General features: G+C 43.7%; 1 protein-coding gene across 4 annotated transcripts in view; it reads right to left on the bottom strand.

Moving 5' to 3' along the window:
- Nucleotides 1-1419: 1419 nt before the first annotated feature.
- The window catches only part of WIPF2 (WAS/WASL interacting protein family member 2), a 52487-nt gene continuing 30038 nt past the window's right edge, over nucleotides 1420-23868 (bottom strand). For all 4 annotated transcript variants that reach the window (XM_012765850.2, XM_012765848.2, XM_012765857.2 and 1 more), the window contains 7 exons: nucleotides 23451-23582; nucleotides 20400-20532; nucleotides 18944-19060; nucleotides 17398-18054; nucleotides 8301-8510; nucleotides 6494-6595; nucleotides 1420-5574 (listed from right to left, as the gene is read on the bottom strand). In XM_012765850.2, the coding sequence (XP_012621304.1) occupies nucleotides 5534-5574; nucleotides 6494-6595; nucleotides 8301-8510; nucleotides 17398-18054; nucleotides 18944-19060; nucleotides 20400-20532; nucleotides 23451-23513 (1323 nt within the window). In that variant the 5' untranslated portion in view covers nucleotides 23514-23582 and the 3' untranslated portion in view covers nucleotides 1420-5533. The remainder of the gene's footprint in view (nucleotides 5575-6493; nucleotides 6596-8300; nucleotides 8511-17397; nucleotides 18055-18943; nucleotides 19061-20399; nucleotides 20533-23450; nucleotides 23583-23868) is intronic.

Here is a 23868-nt window from a genome sequence, read left to right as displayed (position 1 = left end):
ATGAATCAATTATGTGTAAAAATGATCCAGACTGGACTTCAGAGATGTCAGCGGCGAAGCATCTTCCCAGTTATCTTCTGGGGTGGTCAGGATCCTGAGGTTGACATTTTTCTATTTCTAGTTCATTTTTCATAGTTCTCTTACCTCTGTCTGCAGAGTACGAGGAAGTCAGAGACAGGCATCTTCCTTCTAATGAGTCGCTCAGTTTACGGCTGGATTGGGTCAGGAAATACTTAGGAGATATATTTATGGCAAGCAGCTGTGCCTCAGTAATAAAGTGAGCAAACTAGTGTCCTTAACACCTGCTAACTCATACACACAATATTATGGAGGAGGAACCAAATCACACTGTAAGGACCTGTCTGGCATCCTTCTGTTTGAGTGTGTGTGTACATACACACAGAGACCAGAAAAACCATCCCAATAAGATAAAGAAAGCTTATGGAGTTAGCAAATTAAGGGTCATTTAATGCTCAGGGCAGTGTCTGCAAGAAAAAAAGTAAGGGAAAATAATCTAGGAAGATACAAATAAAACAACAAAAAGAAATAAAAAGTAAAAATAGAAAAAAGGTAAAGAAAAAAGGATCATTTAGGCAAGCTCCATTTGCAGACTATTTAAAGTCAGGAGGAACAACTAAATCAATAAATAGGTAGTTTATTAATCATATTAATAACAATGATGGGTCAAATAATCAGGGATTCAGCCAGTCTGGTAAGTATGGATGAAAATGAATAGTCTTTTTCCCCCTCCCTCCCTCCCTCCCTCACCCTCACAGGTTTTTATATCTAAATTACGTGAGTGATTCATACACAAACCCATTAAGACCTTTGCTAGTGATAAAAGTGCAAGTTAAGGACATTAAGCCTTAGTGGTTATTATGTAAGCTGACCACAGTAAGCAGAGAATGTCTGGTTGAATTTTTACAGCTAAAGTCAAAGTTCAAGAAAAAAAGCTAAGATGTCAGCTTTAAAAAGCAGGCAAAAAAAACCAGCCAGCCCCCATATAAAAATAGATACACACAGTTTGTATGCTCTGCCCCCACCTTTTGTTCTACTCAATTTGAGAACCTGCCATGCAACACAGGTAGAAAGAATTGCAAGGGACACAAGGAAAAGGACACAAGGCCAGGGGGCCTCCTGAGTTCCCTGAAATCGTGGGCAAAGGGGAGTTAGGTGGAAACACAAGGACTCTCAGAATCTCTCAGCAAGGATAACAAGAACTGTGATTTTTTAAAATATAGCAGGAGTGGAGGAGAGAAAACCCTCATGAAACTGCAGATGATTCTGCCAAAGTCAGAACATCTACTTTCTGATGGGACCTGGAATCAAACCACTACACTTACACAGAAAATGAGGCAACAGATTTTCTACCCTCTCTATGCCATCACTTGAGACTGTATTCCAGACAAGAGGACACAGTTTTCAGGTTTTTGTTTTTGTTTTTAAGCAAGGTTTAATTAAACTGCACGGCATCCAGAAGAAGGAAATGTACCAAAGATCCAACCTGAGACCAGATTATACATTTTAGAGGGAGAAAAAAAAAAAATCAATGCTATTTGGAAGGAGCACTGTAATCAGAGTGTAATTCCAAAATAAATCATACATGCCAGCAACTTCTGGGTAAAAAAGAAAAAAAATGGAAACAGCAAAATAAATCACACAATAAATTATTTTTGAAAGAAACTGATCCACATGCATACAGATGAACACACGCACACACACATATGCGCGCACACACACGTGTCATTCTAGTTTTTTATTCAGTGTTGACTGTGACTTCCATGCCAGGCACCGTGGAAAAGGACGAAGGTTAGACATGAGAAAAGAAGGTGAGGCCCCTCTGCCATCAGTGGAATGAGATTTAAGACAATTAGAGAAGGAACCCACGACGTTGTGAGAAACAAGAGTAGAAAGAAGAAAACAGCAGTTATCAAGGAAGATTTTAATTGCTTCAAAGGGGGAGAGAAGAAAGCACAGAAAACTAACACAAGTAAAGGCACAATGAACGTGGAGTTGAATGGAGCCAAACCTTTCCTTCGGTTAAACAGCTATCTTCTTTTTTTTTTTTTTTTTGCATGTGGTTTTGAAGGTGATTGTTTTGTTGTGTTTATAAGAAATGAGTCTTGAAGGCAGAGTTTTAAGGACACTCCTCTCTCCCTTCCCATTCCCAAAATTAGGGTGGCTTAACAGAAGGCCACCGTGACCACTTAGCCAGGGACTGAGATTCAATAGAGAGAGAAAGACTACAATTGGAATGTGAAGAATCTGATCTGCAGTTGATCACAGGTTGGGTTTCCAGAAGGACAGACAGCTCAGTGTAGTGCCATCAGAGGGCCTCAATGCCCTACACTCCACCCCCAGAGCTTCACAGAAGGGAAGAACCCTGGAGTCACACTTCTCCCCCAGTCCCATAAGCACTCGGCCTACAGATTATTTCAAGTGATCAGGAGAATTAAAACACACCCCAACCCTGAGTTGCTCTGTAGCAAGTCTATTTACAACTTTTTTCTCACCTCTCCTTGGAGGTAAATTGGGATTTCAAGTTGGGAAGCGTGGGATGAGGGGATTCCCCCGGTGCAATGACCAGTGACTAGTTTCCTTGTCTTTGCCAGTTGGGAGAGCTGGGATGAATTCCTGGAGACAGCAGCCTCACATTCATCGAATGGGGTAGCCCTAGGCTCTCTCCGCTGGCCTAGGCTGTGAAAATGATAGGGCACTACAGCTGGAGCAAATCCCCATGACAGAGAAAACCACACCTGGAATATCAAAGTGCTTTGGTCCAGGTTTGGTGACCAGAGAAAAAGGGGGGAAAAGGGGCACCTAGCTCATTTAAAAACCCGGAGGCCACTGCCCTGCTTCCCAGATAGGGAGGTATGAAACAACTGTTAAGTTTTTCCCACTAGGGAAAAACATCACAAAACCAAACCCATACAAAGGGCTTTTAATACAGCTTCCTGATGCTTAGCTGGGCAACGTCTCTTTCTTCCAGGAGGGGACAAGGGATTAATGGGACTGGGCAACAGTCTCAACATGAGACTACCCAATGTTCCACTGAAGAGACGACATTCCCACAAGCAGATAATAAAAAGAGCAGTTTAAAAAGGTGAGTAGTTTTAGTGCTCTTGTAGCCAGCCCACCTTAAACCTATATTATAAGCTTTTTACAACATACAAAATAGACCAGTAACTATGAGGATCACATTCCCATCTTCAATAGTAAATATACATGATAATATATCTAATATTAACAGTGGGACCAAATAATGTATAAGGCAAAGACATTTAAACAAGTGCTGTGTCATCGACATGCTCTGAAGAAGAAAACCCATCTGACTAGATCTAGACCTGGGCCTATTTTCATGAGGCCAAGATAACAAATACATAATCAGTATCCATGTGACACAGTCCAAATGCTGAGGGTATGAGGGGCAGCAGGTCATGGGAAGGAAGATATAAGCCCCAGTGAAAAGCTGGGGTTTGGCTTTACTTGTGATATTTTGATGCTCTATGTATGAGTAAGGGGGGGGGGGGAAGACACACTTTGATAACATTGTACAAAAGGCATCACCTCCCATTTCAAAAATAAATGGGAAGACTTCACAGTCAAAGTTCAGTAACTTGTCAGCATCTACCCTGGAACTCTGCTGCAGCATCACCACTTACCCTCTCCCCTTTCCCCTCCACTAGCATCCCCTCTTTCAGTCTACTTCAGACGCTGGGGACACTTCTAGGAGATAACTGCTAACAGACTTGAAAAGAAGAATGATAAATAAAGCATGATTAGAAAAAGTTTGGTGAGAGACTTAATCATAGTTTGCCCCAAGAGTCAATGTGGTCCAGGGGATGGCAAAAGATAGCAGACTCCATACAAATAACCCAAGTTGAGCCCTCCCTCACCTGGCACCAGGCACAGATCCTTAGCCTGTGATCCAATAAATTGGAAAGGTCCCTAAGGCAGTTTAAGCCTGTGACGTGTCTGGTGAAATTTTTAAACTAATTTTCCCCATTCATTTTAAAACACAGCCACAGTCTCCCTCCTCTCATGCCAAGCTTTGAGCTGCCTCTACATGTGACAATAGCTGTAGCAAAGCAAAGCATCTGGTATTTGAAGCCCGAAGCTCCACCCTACTGCTGGTCCCTGTCTTCTCATCCAACCTCAGTTCCTACCTAAATTAGGAACCTCCATTTTCTCTGTGCTCTTTAACTAGGACCTGGAAGACGAAGAAATAACATATTGCTGCCTGCCAAGGAAGATTTATTGGACTGAGGCACACCTCACCAACATCTTTGTGCTTCTTGGCATAGAGGAATCTCTGAATATCCCCATAAGCTTCAATTTACTTCCTCAGCCTTCTCTACTCTACTGTGTTAACCCCTGCGGTATTGGGAAGGCAAGAGTTGTGGAGAAAGGAAGAGTCTGCTCAGTTAGATGGGCTGTGAGCTTCAGTACAAGCAGGGTTTAAAGTCCTTTGTGGCCCACAGAGCCAGACCCTTCCATGGGTGCTTCATCTTTCCCTTCTTTGTCATCCTGTAGGACCCTCCAGGGGCTAAAGGACTGAAAGAACCACTGACCACTCAGGGCCAGCTGGAAAAGACTGAGGCAGACTCAAGCTTGAGGGTAAGGCCAAGGCCCAGGCACAGGCCCTGTCTCCCTCTCTCCCACCACAGGTTTCTGGGGTTTGTGAGTCAGGAATGAATGATGCCCCACAAGTGACTTTTCTCTTGAAAAGTCATGGGGAGGTGGGGGATGGGGGGAGGAAAAATCCCTTAGCCTAGCACCCTGAGGAAATGGGGCAGGGAGTCCCAAGGGACTCAAATGGCTCGTGGTCCCTTTGCTGCAGAGGAACTGACTAGCTCTAAAATGACTCAGTTTATTTCACCCTCTCTTTTTATTAAATGTTTAGTTCAACTGATTAGTTTTTAGTGTTTATGTCTAAATTATTCCTGGGCTGGGGGATAGGGTGAGAACAAAACCAAAATACCCCTAAAAATAAAGGAGACCCATTTCCTTGCCCTTTCTCCAAACCTGACCTTTAAAACAGATCACTTCTCTGCAAACTCCTTTCCTGCTTCACTAAAAATGCTCCCCTGCCACCTAGAAGTCCTGGCCATGCCAAACTGCTAAATGATGAAATATAATATACCCGCCAGGCTTCCCCCACAGTGGGGAGGAGGAGGAAGGAGTATCATTCTGCCCTGCCCCAGCAATAAGTTAATTCATCACAACAAGGCACCTTTCCCCAAGAGGAAAGCAGGAGATACAGAAGCTTTTTCCTCATCTGGCTAGCAGGCCTTGCTAGAGGAAGGATAGATGCAGGGTATAAGACCCTATATCACTATCAAGAGTCCAATCACCAAGTCCAGAGACGAGATGCATAGATGGAGGTGAGCTGGGAGGACGCTTGGAGTCTAGGGTTGGTTGCACTGGAGAAACATGTTAGGAGCTCTCATGCAGGTTTACGGGGAATGGAAGGGACCATCTGAGAAGAAGAGAAGGTCCATCCTTTTCCTGAGGAACAGGACCAAGCCAGGCTTCACCTGAGAATGGGTGGCAGAGGTGGGGCTCCACGGGCAGCTGAAAAAAAACAAAATAAAAACTAAACACATACAGGTCATCCACCAGACTCTGAAGAACCTAAACACTCCTGAAATGAGAGAAAGGCTCTTTACGCTAACCTTTAAAATCTAGGGACTAGGGCTGGGCACTCTGGGAGGCTGAAGCACGCGGATCGCTCAAGGTCAGGAGTTTCAAACCAGCCTGAGCAAGAGCAAGACCCCATCTCTACTAAAAATAGAAAGAAATTGGCCAACTAAAAATATATAGAAAAAATTAGCCGGGCATGGTGGCGTATGCCTATAGTCCCAGCTACTTGGGAGGATGAGGCAGGAGGATCACTTGAGTCCAGGAGTTTGAGGTTGCTGTGAGCTAGGCTGATGCCACGGCACTCTAGCCTGGGCAACAGAGTGAGACTCTATCTCAAAAAAAATAAAAAATAAATAAATAATCTATGGACTAGTTTTAGTTGTTGTTTTGGTTTTTTAAGAAAATGAAGATGAGGCTGGGTGCGGTGGCTCACACCTGTAATCCTAGCACTCTGGGAGGCCAAGGCGGGCGGATTGCTCGACGTTGGGAGTTCAAAACCAGCCTGAGCAAGAGTGAGACCCTGTCTCTACTATAAATAGAAAGAAATTAGTTGGACAACTAATATATATAGAAAAAATTAGCTGGGCATGGTGGCGCATGCCTGTAGTCCCAGCTACTTGAGAAGCTGAGGCAGCAGGATCACTTGAGCCCAGGAGTTGGAGGTTGCTGTGAGCTAGGCTGATACCACTGCACTCACTCTAGCCTGGGCAACAAAGCGAGACTCTGTCTCAAAAAAAAAAAATAGAAAAAGAAAATGAAGATGAAGAGAAGTACATTTTAACCAAAGAAAACAAAACAAATTGAACATTCTATGCAATTATGGAAAAACTTTCTTTACTACCATTCTCACCTCGGTTGGTTTTGCTGGGATATATTCTCTGAAAGTGTTTATATTCTTCTGGAGCAGGAAAGTCTTCTACTGGATGGAAGGAATACTTTGACTCAAAATCATCTGCAAAAAAACCGAAATATTAATTCATATCACCCTGGCTTGTGCTACCACAGACTTCTGGGCACTTACGCGACCCTCCTTGCTTACTTATCTCTCGTGCATTCTGATGTGCTGCAAGGGCCTGCCTCACCCACTAAAACAAGGCTCCTGAGAACAGCAGCAGCATCACCCTATATGCCGTGTGTACACAGAGGGTGTGTTTCAAGGCTGTCTACATTAAGGGGTGAGTCTTTGAGCTGATTCTTTAAACCTTTCCACTAAAAATCAGGCACATAACAGGAAAGGAGCCCAGCTGTTTACAAGGAAGCAGAAAGAAATATAGTTCTGTGCTTCAATAACATGGTCATCTTAGGGACTGTCACCATGTGAAACCAACTGAATTGAATCCACAAATTGGTAGAAATTAATTTAAAATGGGACTATTGGCTGGGTGCAGTGGCTCACGCCTGTAATCCTAGCACTCAGGGAGGCCGAGGCGGGCGGATCGCTCAAGGTCAGGAGTTCAAAACCAGCCTGAGCAAGAGCGAGACCCCGTCTCTACTAAAAAATAGAAAGAAATTAATCGGCCAACTAAAATATATAGAAAAATTAGCCAGGCATGGTGGCACATGCCTGTAGTCCCACCTACTCGGGAGGTTGAGACAGGAGGATCACTTGAGTTTGAAGTTGCTGTGAACTAGGCTGATGCCACAGCACTCTAGCCCGGGCAACACAGTGAGACTCTGTCTCAAAAATAAATAAATAAACAAATTAATTAATTAATTTTAAAAAAAGGGACTATTTAGCTCCAGCTAGTAGATTTGACTAGATAATTCCCTTTCAACCCAGGTTTCCCTCACTTAGCTATGCAAAACAGTAGGGACAGCCATCTCTTGGCCTCCACTCCCATTTTCTATGGGCTCTCCACAAGAAGGTATGGCTTGATCATGTTCCAAAGGTTTCTACAATGAGGATATATCTTTAAAGCAAAACCCCCGGTCTAATGGGAACAGCATGGAACATGGGGGATGGGGGACGGGGGAGGAAAGCAACTATTAAAGAACCCAGAATGTTAGGACTACATGGGACCTTACAGATCTTTTCCAGGGGTCCTCAACAGAGGGTCTAACAATAACCTCTGGATAACCCTTACTTAGGGTTCCATCTCAGAACTAATGAATCAGAATCTCCTAGGTAGGAGCCCCAACATTTGTAACCTCGGAAAAGTTAATCTGATATGTTCCTGATCTAGTCAACCTTCTCGTTTTACAGATAAGGGAAGTGAGGCCCCAAAAGTAAAGTGACTTCCTCAAAATAACACAGCTATAGTTAATGGGTTTTGATTACCAGATAAATGTTGTATAGTGTTTTGTTTTTTACAGAGCCAGAAAGGAACTCCGCTTCCTAGAAGGATACATAATTCCTCTCTGAACAATCCTAAAAAGCATACAGAGTCTCTGACCTAAAAGCTAAACAAACACAGTGATCCTGGAGGAGCACAAGAGTGGGTTTAGAGCTAGCACAACACTTGCTGATATTACTTAAATCTATTTCAAAGCAACCAACAGAGATGCTAGAGACCCAAGGGTAAAGTCAGGAGGGGAACTGCTGTGAAGAAGGGATACCATTTGGCATTCCCACTCTACCCTGGCCATCTGGCAGCCAAGGCACTGGAGTTAGTGAAGTCACCACAGAAACTATGGGACTAAAACAACCAGCTACTCACCCAAGAAAGACCGGACAGTAGTGATAGAATCTCTGTGGCCATTCCTCAGGGGTGGTGGTGGAGGAGGTGGTGGCCCCGCTGGTATCCTTGAGGGTGGAGGTGGGGGCTTTCCTCGGCTCAGGGGTTCTGACCCATGCATTCGGTATGGTGGGGGTGGTGGCGGAGCATCCCTGGCACCGTTTCGGATCATGGGTGGTGGAGGTGGAGGAGCTGCAATCAAAATCCAAAGTAGTTAGGCCTGGATGTGGAGGCAACAAGGGGGTAGAGGGATCTGAGAGACATGAGCTAAAAGACTATCTCGGTGTGTTCCCAAAGAACCAGGCTCTGTAAGCCTCTGGGTGGCATTTAAAATACCACATTCACCTTCTCCCTGATGCTTATTTCTTGAACATCACCACTAATCTTCCAGATATCAAGGTTCAGAGTAAATGCATGATCTTTTTTTCATTTCTCACAAGTCAGTGAAGAACACTATCTACTCTTGATGATTTTTTCCCTGATTTCCCATGCCTTCCTCCACAATTCTAATTCAAGTCTTTCTCATATTTAGCCTTCCAAATGTTCTCCTTGCTTCCAATTCATTTTGCATACCACCAACTCACTAAGCTCCCTAAAACACTTGTTCAAATTTTTTCAAGGGCTTTGCATTTCCTACATTATAAAGTCTCAAATCCTTTGCTTACATAGTTAACCTACCATGTCAATCAGCCTGATCTCGCCTTCTCCTTTCCCTTTCTGAATTCCTAGGCAGGATTAGGCATCCCTCTTCTGCACTTCCACTGCAGCCTGAGCATATCTGTCACTCTACTATATTGTGTCATAATTGTTCATTATATATGCTTCTTCCCCAGTATACTATATACTCCTTAATGTCAAAGCAGTTCCTTCATCTGAGTTCCCAAGCTTGGCAAAATGTACAGCACATGGTAGGTACTTAATCAATGTTTGCTGAATAAACCGAATTACAAATTTTTTTTTTTTTTTTGAGACAGGGTCTCACTCTGTCACCCAAGCTAGAGTGCTGTGGCATTATCACAGCTCACTGCAACCTCAAACTCCTGGGCTCAAGCAATCCTCCTACCTTAACCTCCCAAGTAGCTAGGACTACACACGAGGGCCACCACGTCCAGCTAATTTTTCTTTCTTTTTTTTTGTAAAGATGGGGGTTTCGCTCTTGCTCAGGCTGGTCTCAAACTCTTGGCCTCAAGTAATCCTCTCACCTCAGCGTCCCAAAGTGCTAGGGTTACAGGTGCCTCAGCCTCGCAAAATGCTAGGATTACAGGCATGAGCTACAGTGCTCCGCCCATATGCTCTGTTCTTATGACTTCCCCCACTCAATATTCTTTTTTTTTTTTTTTTTTTTTTGAGACAGAGTCTCACTTTTGTTGCCCAGGCTAGAGTGAGTGCCGTGGCATCAGCCTAGCTCACAGCAACCTCAAACTCCTGGGCTCAAGCGATCCTCCTGCCTCAGCCTCCCAAGTAGCTGGGACTACAGGCATGTATCACCATGCCCGGCTAATTTTTTGTATATATACTTTTAGTTGGTCAATTAATTTCTTTCTATTTTTAGTAGAGACGGGGGTCTCGCTCAGGCTGGTTTTGAACTCCCGACCTCGAGCAATCCACCCGCCTCGGCCTCCCAGAGTGCTAGGATTACAGGTGTGAGCCATCCCGCCCAGCCCCCCACTCAATATTCTAATATCCCTCTTCCCTGACTACCAAACCCCACCGTGTTTCCCCGAAAATAAGACAGTGTCTTATATTTATTTTTCCTCAAGAAGATGCCCTAGGGCTTATTTTTAGGGGATGTGTTATTTTCCCCTCAAAGCCTCAGCTTGCAGCATGCACAGGATGGCCGGGACCTGACAGGGGAAGCCGACCTTGTTGGTGGGGCTGCCCGAACCTTTCCGGTCACCTCTGGGATAGTAGCTGTCACAATTCGGCAGATGAGAAGGGCTGCTCATCTTCTCTACTGCTCCGAGATGAAATGCATGGGTTGTGCAGATACGCTAAGTAGCCATGCCCATCACTAGGTCTTACTTTCGAGGTAGGCTTATATTGTGCAAATGCTTAGAAATCCTGCTAGAGCTTATTTTATGGGTAGGTCTTATTTTCGGGGAAACACGGTACCTGTCCTTCAAGATTCAAATTCAAGTCCCATCTTCTAAAGACTTTCCCCAAAGCAATCCACTCTATTCTGAGTCCCTTGTTTGCTCTCCCATAGCATATACAGGTTATGTCACTTATTCTGTTACAGCACTTAACAGTATGGACTAAAATGAGTGATTTTCAAAACACGTATAGTAGCAGATCCACCTAAGTTCTCAGGAAGTTACATATCTCCAGTCATGATCTCAACAAATTTAAAATGCCTCTTCTAGAATTGCCTCCCAAGCCAGTTTATCAGACAGAGCCATAAATATCATTATATGATGGTCACATTTCATTTTTAAAGTCGCCTCACCACCAACAATGGAAATATTCATACCTATGTCTGTCTCTGCTTTTTGGCCATTTTCAAAAATTTTGTCTTTTATCCCTAAAAGACAAAAATTTGCCACTGAGTTAATGTCAGAAGCATGTCTGAAGAAATGGCAACATCACTGTAATAAGATGTGTTTAAGCTGTATTACTCCTATGTTCTGCATTAAACTATTAACAATAACAGCAGCTACCATTTACTGGGAATCCTTTACATTCTAGGCATTTCATATGCACTACATCTTTAAAAATTCTTATAGCCACCCTAGGAAAGTCTGTATTATCATTCCCATTTCAGAAATGAGTAAAATGGTACTCAGGTTGTCTAAGGTCACAGATCTAATAAAAATACACTCAGCACAAGTCTGCTCTTCCCGCTACTTCCTATAACTGCTTTTCATAACTACCTTAGGTTGTATCTCATCTCCCCAACTAGAATCACAACCCAGTGGGTTGGAATTGTGTCTTTTGGTACCTAGGCCACATTTAATAAACAATGTGTTAACGTAAATAGTACATGGAGAGAATACTTGACTTAACAGACAATCTTGTTTTAGTAGTAAAAGTGTATCTTATTATTCCTCCTGAATTCCTGTCAGAATTTTTGTAGTGACCATAGTTGAGCATGTAACACAGTAATGGGATGATGTGTGTATGCACAAAGTTCCAGCACAGTGGGCCCCTTAAACCTTAGCTTTTGCTTCCCATAAGAAACTTACAATGTGGGTCAGGCACAGTGGCTCACACCTGTAATCCTAGCACTCTGGGAGGCCGAGGTGGGAGGACTGCTTGAGCTCAGGAGTTTGAGACCAGCCTGAGCAAGAGCAAGACCCCATCTCTACTAAAAATAGAAAGAAATTAATTGCCCAGCTAAAAATATATAGAAAAAATTAGCCGGGCATGGTGGCGCATGCATGTAGTCCAAGCTACTCAGGAGGCTGAGGCAAGAGGATAGCTTGACCCCCAGAGTTTGAGGTTGCCGTTACGGCAACCTCAAGCAGCAGTCTACTGGACAATAGAGCAAGAAAGTGCCACACACACACACACACACACACACACACACAAACAAAAAGAAACTCACAATGTCAACTCTCTTCTTTTCAAGGTCTATTTACATATTATTAACAGGGGCCCTGGATGCAATAATTAAAAAGAAATCTCCTTAACACACCCCAGCAGATCTCTGAGCCTTGTTTTCATTCCAAACCAGCACAGACTGAAGCTCTTTCAGGTCACCCTTAAAATATTCCCTAAAACCCAGATTCCTCAGGACCCTGAGAATCTGTATCTACTCCTAGGGCATGGCCAGGAAGTAATGTAGACAGGGTTAGTTAGGTTCACGAGGATATCAGCTAGATATTGGGCAGGTGACAGTGACAAAAGCCAATCTGAACTGGTAAAATACAGCAGGACAAGAGCAACCTGTTTGGCTCTTCCAGCTCTCTGCCTCAGGGAGGGTCATCCCCACCAGGTTCCACTACCTCCAATAAATAACCTTCTGGGCTCTTTGCCAGATCCAGTTTTAAGACTGTTTCAAGTGACAGAGCCAGGACCCTGGTCCCTAAAAAATAATCCATTTGTTGGCCAGGCACGGTGGCTCACGCCTGTAATCCTAGCTCTCTGGGAGGCCGAGGCAGGTGGATTGCTCAAGGTCAGGAGTTCGAAACCAACCTGAGCAAGAGCGAGACCCTGTCTCTACCATAAATAGAAAGAAATTAATTACAATATAATCTCAATTTTGAGGAAAGCATGATGGTATCAATTCTTATCATAAAAAAATTACCTTAAAAATGGAAAAAATTTGTTTTACTCAGGCAAAAGAAAAATTTTGGAAACAAACTCTACAGACGAATAACACTGCTTTTTTGGGTCTCTGGGCAAAAGACGCCAACCCTTTGAAATGTAAATAATTCACACAGAGACTAAAGTACATTATCACATAATATTACTATAAATGATTTAATAAAAGAGATAAGTCCATGAATACCTGGAAGCCCTCTGCATAAAACCAGTAACATTCATCAGCACACTACACTTTCACATGTACTTCTATTTTACAGATGTGGAAAACTCAGAGAATCAGTGATCTGCCCAGTGTCATACAACAAATAAAACCACTACTCAAATGATCTCTGACTAAACTATCTTAATTTTTCTCCAGTGTATCTTTCTTAAGAACTGCTGCTCTGGTTACTGATAAGGAAAGCAAGTGGAGGCCTCTGGACCAGGACTCAAAGTTGGTGATAGCTAATTGCACAGAAGAACTAGGCTTGTAACTTCAAAATTTTCTAAAGAAACCACAAAGAAAGAACTAAGAAGTGGGAAGCAAGAAGTCTGCAGACATTTAAAACTACTCAATTCAACCCACAGAAGCTGCGTTTTTCTCTGCTGCTATTTCTGGGTGAGGTTAGAAAGATGTGAGCTTTGCTCAAATAAAGGGTTTAAAAATATTTTTTTAGGCCGGGCGTGGTGGCTCACGCCTGTAATCCTAGCACTTTGGGAGGCCGAGGCGGGCGGATTGCTCAAGGTCAGGAGTTCCGAAACCAGCCTGAGCGAGACCCCATCTCTACTAAAAATAGAAATAAATTAATTGACCAACTAAAAATATATATACAAAAAATTAGCCGGGCATGGTGGCGCATGCCTGTAGTCCCAGCTACTCAGGAGGCTGAGGCAGTAGGATCGCTTAGCCCCAGAGATTGAGGTTGCTGTGAAGCCAGGCTGACGCCACGGCACTCACTCTAGCCTGGGCAACAAAGTGAGACTCTGTCTCAAAAAAAAAAAAATTTTTTTAATTTGAACTTTATAGAATCAAGGACCACCTTAGGACTATCTCCTTATGGCCAAATCTAGGGAGATATGGGGTCAGGAATGTACCAAACTACTGCTTGACTGCCATATGTTATACTACCAGCTCCTAGACTGCAAATCTGTACATACCTAAACAAACAGCAGCACAGACTAATGGGGTTTTTGTTTGTTTTTTTAAGACAGAGTCTTACTCTGTTGCCCGGGCTAGAGTGCTGTGGCATCAGCCTAGCTCACAACAACCTCAAAAATTCCTGGGCTCAAGCAATCCTTCTGCCTCAGCCTCCCAAGTAGCTGGGACTACAGGCATGTGCCACCATGCCCAGCTAATTTTTTGTATATATATTTTTAGTTAGTCAATTAATTTCTATTTTTAGTAGAGATGGGGTCTCACTCTTGCTCAGGCTGGTTTCGAACTCCTGACCTTGAGCAATCCACCTGCCTCGGCCTCCCAGAGAGCTAGGATTACAGGCGTGAGCCACTGTGCCTGGCCGACTAATGGGTTTTTAATATCTGCTTCTTGACAACATAACTTCTTAAACCAATGTTCTATACCTGTACAGACTGACTTTAAAATAAAAGCTCAAAAGCCATTTGTTGAGTGTGGGGCTCAAAGTCCAGTGATACAAGGATATGAGAGCCAAAACTCCAAGGCCCAATAAGGCCCAGAGAGTAGTCCTGGGCTCCTCTACTCTCACATTTCATTCATGCTATTTTGTAAAAAGACACACTACCTTTTACCTTTTCTAGGCTTTCTTAATTCCCTTCTGACCCAGCATAATCTCCTCGGCCCATTATCACAATCACTCCCTTACACCCTTCATCCCCGCCCTGCCCCACTCCTCTCCCTTATAGTCATGCATACCTTAAAAATGCTAATGCTGGTTAAATATTATATAACCCCACCCTTACACTGCTATAAACACACACCATGCTGATTAATCTCACTTGAAATGTATGCCCCTACTCTCAAGTAGGCCAATCTCAAGTGTGGTTGGCTATCCAAGCACACATTTCCCTAGTCCATTCACTGTCCCACGCTCCAGATGACCATTTTATGCCTTTTCTCTCTCCTCACATCTCCTTCACCTTCCCCTTCCCTCACCCCATTCACAGCTGATGTTCTTGCTTTTTATTTCACCAAGAAAACAGAAGCAAATTAGAAGAAACTGTCCACATGCTCCTACCATCCTGCCACTACACCCACCTACCCACTTGCTTCTATGCCCATTTGCTCTGCCTTCCCTCCCGTTACCATAGAACTATCGTGTTGCTGTTTAAGGCCAGCCCCTTACCTATGGACCAGACTCTATCTTCTTTTGCCTCCTCAAGGATATTACAATTTGTTCCCTCTGTCCCAATTAAATTTTTTCCCTCTCTACTGGTTTCAGGCTATTCATTCCATCAGAATACAGATATCTCAAAGTGGGGTAAAAAAATCCTCAAGTCTCAACCCCGCATCCTCCTCTAGCAATCATTCCACTTATCTTCACCCCTCACCCTTTACAGCAAACTCCTTAAGAGATTTCCACACAGATATCACTAATTCCTCTCTTTCTATTCCTGTATTCTTTTTTTTTTTTTTTTTTTTTGAGACAGAGTCTCACTTTGTTGCCCAGGCTAGAGTGAGTGCCTAGCTCACAGCAACCTCAATCTCCTGGGCTCAAGCAATCCTGCTGCCTCAGCCTCCCGAGTAGCTGGGACTACAGGCATGCGCCACCATGCCCAGCTAATTTTTTTCTATATATATTAGTTGGCCAATTAATTTCTTCCTATTTATAGTAGAGACAGGGTCTCGCTCTTGCTCAGGCTGGTTTCGAACTCCTGAGCTCAAACGATCCACCCACCTCGGCCTCCCAGAGAGCTAGGATTACAGGCGTGGGCCACCACGCCTGGCCTATTCCTGTATTCTTGAGTCCACTCCAATGTAGCGTGCTCGCTTGCTCGCTCGCGCTCGCTCGCTCGCGCTCTCTCTAAGAGACATGGTCTTGCTCTTCTTGCTCAGGGTGGTCTTGAATGCCTGAGCTCAAGAGATCCTTCTGCCTCAGCCTCCCAGAGTGCTAGGATTACAGATGTGAGCCACCACGCCCAGCCTCAATTTAGCTTTCACCTTCACCCTCTACCACTCACTGAAACTATTCAAAAAGGGTCCCACATTACTAAGACCAATGTGTCAGTCCTCAGTCTTCAACTTACCTCACCCATCTGCAGCACTGAACAGAGCTAATCACTCACTCCACCTTGGAGTTTTTCTCCTTCCTTCCTCACTAGAGGCTCTTCTCAGTTCCCTCTGCTGGGTACTCTGCATCTCTCTTGCCTTTAATGTAGGAGGGCCCCAGCCCTCAGGCCTCTTCCTAGCTATCCTCATTCCCTAGTGACTTCATCCAGTATGTAGTTTTCCATATCATTCAAATAATCTCTTTAGCCCAGACCTCTCCCCTAACTTCAGAGTTTGATAGCCAATCACCAATTCATTATCTCCTCTTGAATGTCTAAGAGGCATCCCAAACTAGCTTATCCAAACCTGAATGACTATCTTCTCCCAAAATTCCTGCGGTCTTAACCATTTACCCAGTTTATTGCAACAGCCTCCTGTGTGGGCTCCTTTTGCCACCATGGTCCTCCTGCAGTCTGCTCTCAACACAGAAGCTAGTGGTCTTTTAAAAAGGTAAATCAAATCATACTACTTCTCTGTTCAGAACCCTCTAGTGGCTGCCCATCTCACACAGAGTGAAACCCAAAGTCTTTGCAAAATCTTACAATGTAGGCTGGGTGCGGTGGCTCACGCTTATAATCCTAGCACTCTGGGAGCCCAAGGCGGGTGGATTGCTCAAGGTCAGGAGTTCAAAACCAGCCTGAGCGAGACCCCGTCTCTACTATAAAAATAGGAAGAAATTAATTGGCCAACTTATATATATATACATATATATATATATATATATATATGTATATATATATATATAAATTAGCCGGGCATGGTGGTGCGTGCCTGTAGTCCCAGCTACTCGGGAGGCTGAGGCAGCAGGATTGCTTGAGCCCAGGAGTTTGAAGTTGCTGTGAGCTAGGCCGATGCCACGGCACTCACTCTAGCCTAGGCAAGAAAGCGAGACTCTGTCTCAAAGAAAAAAAAAAAAATCCTACAATGTTCTCCCTTTGAGATCTAACTTTCTGACTTCCATGTCTTGCCACTCTGCCCCACACTTATTCTAGTCCTGCCACCATGGCTCCATTGCTTTCCCCAAAAAGATCTCTCAAGAGTAATTATGTATGACAGTTAACCAAGTCCTAGAAACCTAAAAAAAGAAAAGATAATAAAAAAAATTTAAAAAAAGACTAATTCTGCCTCGGAGCTTTTTGCATTTGTTATTCCTACTGCCTGCAATAGCTAGCTATTCTCCCCATAACTTCAAGTCTTTGCCAAATTATCACCCTATCAGTAAAGACTTTTCTGACTCTACCCCCTCCTCCAATTTAAAATATCACCATACTAGCATCCACTACACTATGTCTTACTCCTCTGCTATTATTTGTATTTCTCTAAAGCATACTACATACTATGTATTTAAATATTTTGCTAGTTTATTTGTTTGACTGTCCAGAACAGGAAGCTTTTGTCTTCTCTATTTATTGCTGTTTCCCTAAGAACAGAGTCAGATAAATAAAAAGGCACTCAATAAAACAACTGAATGAATAAACAAATTCTTATTGTCTTCAGTCACTGAAAGGGTGTTTTGGGGAAAAGGCTGAAGAGAAAAGATAAACTCAACTCACATCATGAAAGGAAAAAAAGGTGCTTCCAAACACTTACCTGCTCCCCGACCGGGAGGGTCTCGGGCTGGGGGAGGTGGCCTATTACTCAGTAAAGAGGGGGAAGCGGAGGTGGGTGGAGGAGGCGCTAGGCCTCTGACAGGTCCTGGTGTCTTCCTATGCAAAGAATTGTGTCTCTGTGGCAGCTCAGGGGCTGACTCGTTAGTGGGACTGGAGGGTCCATTGGGGACCCCAGGAGGCTGGCGGTAAGGCGGTGGAGGAGGAGCCAGAGACTGGCCACTTGGTCCCGTTCTGATATTCACAGGAGAAGGAGGTGGTTTGACGGGGGGTGGAGCAGGAGGTCCCTCTCGACCAGGGTGAAGCCTCTGTCCAGGCGTTGGTGGCAAGGGTTTCTCTCTGTTGTAGGCCGGGGCTTTGTTGCTGTGCATAGGCAGAGGTGTGGCAGGTGCATTGGCACGCCGCCCTGGAGGTGGTGGGGGAGGGGCAGAGGAGCTGTGCTTCATGCCCGTACTGCTGGTGGTATTGGGCCGAGAGAGGTCCGGTAAAGAAGGTCTCTGCATCCGGGGCAGTTCTGGGAGTGAGGCCCGGCTACTGTCTGTATCATCTTGAGGACGCCCACTGGCTGTAGACACTGGAGGCCTTGGAGCAGCAGCTCGAGAACTGGGGACTTGCAGGGCTGACTTACCAGCTAGGTTCTCTAAAAATACACCAGGACGACACTGGTCAACAGAGCTAGACATAGCGGTCAGTATCTCCACTTCACCCAGCCTCCTTAGTACAACCTGCATGGCAGCAGGGAAACTACCTGCATAATTTGCTGATGTAAGATGTAAGATAAAAATACATTTTTATCTATTTTATTTAAATTTATTTTTATTTTTGACAAATAATTGTAGATACTTCTGGATACAATGTAATGTTACAGGTATACACTGTGGAATAATTAAATCAAGCCAATTAACATATCTGTCACTTCACAACTTGTTTCTTTGTGGTGAATACACTTAACATGTACTCTTTCAGCAATTCTGAAATATGCATTATTATTAACTACTGTCACCATGCATGCTATAGATCACTAAAACTTACTCCTCCTCTAAATGAAACTTTGTGCCCTTTGACCAACATCTCCCCTTCCTCCATCCCCACCTCCGATCTCCCCCAGGCTCTGGAAGCCACCATTTTAATTAATTCGACTGTTTTAGATCCCAAGTATAAGTGAGATCACATAGTATATGTCTTTTTGTGCCTGGCTTATTTTATTTAGTATAATGTCCTCCAGGTTCATCCATGTTGTCAGAAATGACAGAATTTCCTTCTTTTTTAAGGCTGAATAGTATTCTATAATACATATATAGACACTCATAGTATAATAGTATTGATATACCACATTTGCTTTATCCAAGTTGAATACATTTTTATTTAATCCCTCACCTTTTGCTTTATTCTATTCTGTAACTCCTCCCCTGCTGCCACGCCTCCTTCCTCTCACCTCTACCACACTCCTCAACCTGAGATGTCCCACTTGGGACAATTCAGAAATTAATACACTTGGCGAACATCCTAAGAAAGTACTTATTGGGTACCTGAAGTGTCCTTGGCTCCCACAGGTCGAAGCTTCGGCACTCCTCCTTGGAAAAGCCCTCCCTTGGGCTGCAGGGCAGCTACTCCAGAGCCATAACCGCCACTGCTTGCTTTGGACTCTGGAAAACACACCATTAGGGTTTTCAGTTCATGTGCTCTGGGCTGGTGGCTAAATCAATCCTGAGGAGATACTCCTCCTCTATCTGGGCTATAATTTGCAAACAAATCAATCTTGCTTTTGCCTTTCTATTAAAAAACTAGGCCCTTCTGCTCCACAGCTTCATGTAGGGATAAAACTCTTTGCTGTGATGAAAGAACAAAAGAAACGAAGAGCCTGTCTTCTCTTATTTAGGGCAAAGTGATAACTAGATTAAAGAAATGTGCAACAGCCCAGGCCCGGTAGCTCACGCCTGCAATCCTAGCACTGTGGGAGGCTGAGGCAGGAGGATCATTTAGGTCAGTAGTTCAAGACCAGCCTGAGCTAGAGCGAGACCCTGTCTCTATTAAAAATAGAAGAATTAGCTAGATGTTGCGGAGCATGCCTACAGCACCAGCTACTTGGGAGGCTGAGGCAGAAGGATCACTTGAGCCCAGGAGTTTGAGATTGCTGTGAGCTAGGCTGATGCCACAGCACTTTAGACAGGGCAAAAGAGTGAAACTCTGCCTCAAAAAAAAAAAAAAAAAAAATGTTCAACTGAGTTCTCTCTGCATTCGCCTCTCCAGATGGCAGAGGGCTAACGGCTGAGGAATCTAGGGGTGAACAAACTCTCCAGAGGCCTACAGGAATGGACACTTGTAGCAATTATACAACCATTCTTGGCTTCAGCCCAGGGATTTCTAGGAATGTGGTAGTCTCCTTAAAGAGAACAGCCATGGATGTGCCCTAAATAAGCATTAGTTACAGTAGGAGGTCATCTTAACCCTGAGAATGCTTCCCAAGGGTCAAGAAAAAACTTCTAAGGTATTCAAATGAACAAATGGGAAGAAAGCCAAAGGATATCCCAAGACAAAACTCTCCCATTGAAGCCCCAACAATAAAAATAACAGCCCAGGCCAGGAGCAGTGGCTCACGTCTATAATCCTAGCACTCTGGGAGGCCGAGGCGGGTGGATTGCTTGAAGTCAGGAGTTCGAAACCAGCCTGAGCAAGAGCGAGACCCCGTCTCTACTATAAATAGAAAGAAATTAATTGGCCAACTAATATATATACAAAAAATTAGCCGGGCATGGTGGCGCATGCCTGTAGTCCCAGCTACTTAGGAGGCTGAGGCAGAAGGATCTCTTGAGCCCAGGAGTTTGAGGTTGCTGTGAGCCAGGCTGACACCATGGCACTCACTCTAGCCTGAGCAACAAGCAAGACTCTGTCTCAAAAAAAAAAAAAAAAAATGACAGCCCAGCCAAGTCTCCAAGGAAATCTTGGGATCCTACTGGGTGACTAGGAAGTGAAGTTTAGACTCACTCTCGAGGATGGGAGCACTCCGATCATTAATGTTGGTCACCTTCTTCAGCTTGGTTCCTTTGCAAATGTCCTGTAAGAGGGCACCTCGACCCCGCTGCTCATCTCTACTCAGCTTGGGCTGCTCTGTGTTTGCCTGGAAGAAGAGGGAAATGTATGTTCATGCTAAATAGTTCGTTTTATCACAGGCTTGGGATAAAAGCCTTGGGATAAAATGACTTAAACCAAACCAGATTCTATGAGATGCCTACCAGAACTCATCAGATATATATATGCCAAAAAGCAATTATCAATGTGCATTATCATTCTTCTGGTTCTCTTTTTCTGTCCTGTTCTACCTTCTGTGAAGGACACAGGTCTCCCTCCTATTCTGAAGCTTCTGATGGGAGGACTAAGCTAACACTTACTGAGTTATCCATGCACTAGGCTTTGTGTGGAAGACACTATTCACATTGCCATCATCAAGGCAAAAATTTACTGAATCTCCACTATGCCTCAGGCATTGTGCTAAGCTCATTACTTGCATTATCTCATTTAAATCTTGAAATAGTCCTATGGGGAAGGTATAACTATCACTACCCCCATTTGTAGAGTGTGGGCCAAAAGCTGAAAAGCTTCCTAAGGTCACACAACTAGGAAATAGTAAAGCAAGAATCTAACATCAATGGTGCCTCTAAAATACCTTCTTTATCTTATCTCATCTAACATACCCTATTGTCTCCCTATTACTTCAATTTATCCTCTAAACAATTATTACATAGACTACATTATTTTCATCCTAAAGATGAGGAATAAAAGTTTAGGAAAGCATTTACTGGTCTTCCACACAAAACTTTTCATCTAAAAAGTGGTTCAGGCTGGGCGCAGTGGCTCACATCTCTAATCCTAGTACTCTGGGAGACCGAAGCGGGGGCAGGAGGATCGTTCAAGGTCAGGAGTTAGAGACCAGCCTGAGCAAGAGCCAGACCCCGTCTCTACTAAAAAAATAGAAAGAAATTAATTGGCCAACTAAAATATAGAGGAAAAAAATTAGCTGGGCATGGTGGTACATGTTTGTAGTCCCAGCTACTCGGGAGGCTGAGGCAGAAGGATTGCTTGAGCCCAGGAGTTTGAGGTTGCTGTGAGCTAGGCTGATGCCATGGTACTCTAGCCAGGGCAACAGAGAGAGACTCTGTCTCAAAAAATAAATAAATAAATAAAATTAAATATAATTAATTAAAAGTTCATATATATCCTTAAACAAAATGTCTGAAAACTAGAGGTTATGGGAAAAAAAAACAGAAGTTGGCAGACCTGAACTCCAGTCCTAGTTCTGAAACATTTGGATAGAAAAGCCACTTGTCCTCTTCAGGGCACAATTTCTCATTTGTTAACACCTAATACATACACATAAACACACATGTGCACATGCACACATGCACTTGGGCTATTCTTTTATAAAGGTAATTTTACTTATAAATTTTACAAAAATGAGAAAGCATACAGGTTCCCTCTTTTCCCAGTGACACCAGGTATCACACCCTAGATATGGTTAAAGTGGCTGCCTTCTTGGTTCAGAAACCACATCGCTTTTTTTTCTCCCCTTTGGAACCATTTAGTCTTTGTGCCAGTACATTCTATAAACTCCTCTCTTTATAGGATGTTAGACCTGATGGACCTGGCTTTCAAATGAACTGATTTGGAGCAGAAGAGTAGAAGAGTAGATGAGATGATAGCAAGAAACAACCACCAGGAATCCCCATTCCTTTTCTCAAAAATGCCAGAGAAATAACACAGTGACCTTTCTAGAACAAATGGTTTTAGAAGGAAACACTAGTTCCTACTCCAATGCCACCTGTCCAAATCTCCATTAAGAATGATCCAGGCCGGGCGCTGTGGCTCACGCCTGTAATCCTAGCTCTTGGGAGGCCGAGGCGGGCGGATTGCTCAAGGTCAGGAGTTCAAAACCAGCCTGAGCAAGAGCGAGACCCCGTCTCTACTATAAATAGAAAGAAATTAATTGGCCAACTGATATATATATAAAAAAAAAAAAATTAGCCGGGCATGGTGGCGCATGCCTGTAGTCCCAGCTACTCGGGAGGCTGAGGCAGGAGGATCACTCGAGCCCAGGAGTTTGAGGTTGCTGTGAGCTAGGCTGACGCCATGGCACTCACTCTAGCCTGGGCAACAAAGCGAGACTCTGTCTCAAAAAAAAAAAAAAAAAAAAGAATGATCCAGGACAAGGAAACCAGGTATGCCATTATGGTCCTAGAAGAGGACTTCTCAGGAATCAGAGCTAGTTGATTAGGATAAACTTGTTTATTCTCCATCTTCCTCTACCACATGTCATTGAGTACACACTATGTCTTATAAAAGGAAACCCTAATATCCATTAATACTAGGACTAAAGATCTGGGATGTTATAAAAAGGTTTAAAGAGCAGGCTCAGAATAAGAAAGCTATGAGTTGGAAAATCTAGAATTTTTAACCAAAAGGGATAAAAAAACAGTTTGTGAAAGCATTAATCTAATTACTAAAAGGTTTTGAGATAGAAGCCAGGCATGGTGATACACACCTGTAGTCCTAGCTACTTGGGAGGCTGAGGTAGGAGGATCACTTGAGTCTACGAGTTTGAGACCACCCTGGGCAACACAGTGAGATTCTATCTCAGTTAAAAAAAAAAAGAAAAGAAAAGGCCGGGTGCGGTGGCTCACGCCTGTAATCCTAACACTCTGAGAGGCCAAGGCAAGCGGATCGTTTGAGATCAGGAGTTCAAGACCAGCCTGAGCAAGAGTGAGACCCTGTCTCTACTAAAAATAGAAAGAAATCAATTGGCCAACTAAAAATACATAGAAAAAATTAGCCAGGCATGATGGCGCATGCCTGTAGTCCCAGCTACTTGGGAGGCTGAGGCAGCAGGATTGCTTGAGCCCAGGAGTTTGAGGTTGCTGTGAGCTAGGCTGACGCCATGGCACTCTAGCCAGGGCAACAAGAGTGAGACTCTGTCTCAAAAAAAAAAAAAAAAGAAAAGAAAAGAAAAAAAGGTTGAGATAGCCTGATGGAAGGACTACCTACCTGATTAAAAGTAGGAGGTGGGGGAGGACCAGGTGGGGGTGGAGGGGGAGGAGGAATTGGCATCCTTGCCCTGTTCCCAGTTGGCACTGCTCTCTCTCCGTCTTTATTTGCAGCTTTTGGTCACTCATATACCTGCAAATGAAACAGAAATTCATAAGAACAACTTTACCATTAGAGACAATGAATGCCCAGGAGAACTAAAGGACTGGGCATTACTGAACACGTCATCTTCTAGTTCCACTGTGATAGAGTCCAGGGCTTGGTAAACTTTTTCTGTAAAAGGCTAGATAATAAATATTTTAGCCTTAGTAGGCAACAGTCTCTGGTGCACATTTTTCTTTGTTTTGACAACCTTTTTTTCTTAATGTATAAACTTTTTACTTTTTAGACAAGTTTTACATTCACAGCTAACCTGAGT

This window comes from Microcebus murinus, chromosome 18 (assembly GCF_040939455.1).
Source record: "Microcebus murinus isolate Inina chromosome 18, M.murinus_Inina_mat1.0, whole genome shotgun sequence".
NCBI classification, from domain to species: domain Eukaryota; kingdom Metazoa; phylum Chordata; class Mammalia; order Primates; family Cheirogaleidae; genus Microcebus; species Microcebus murinus.
Note: the sequence above shows the minus strand (reverse complement) of the source record. Positions and strands in the feature narration are given on the sequence as shown.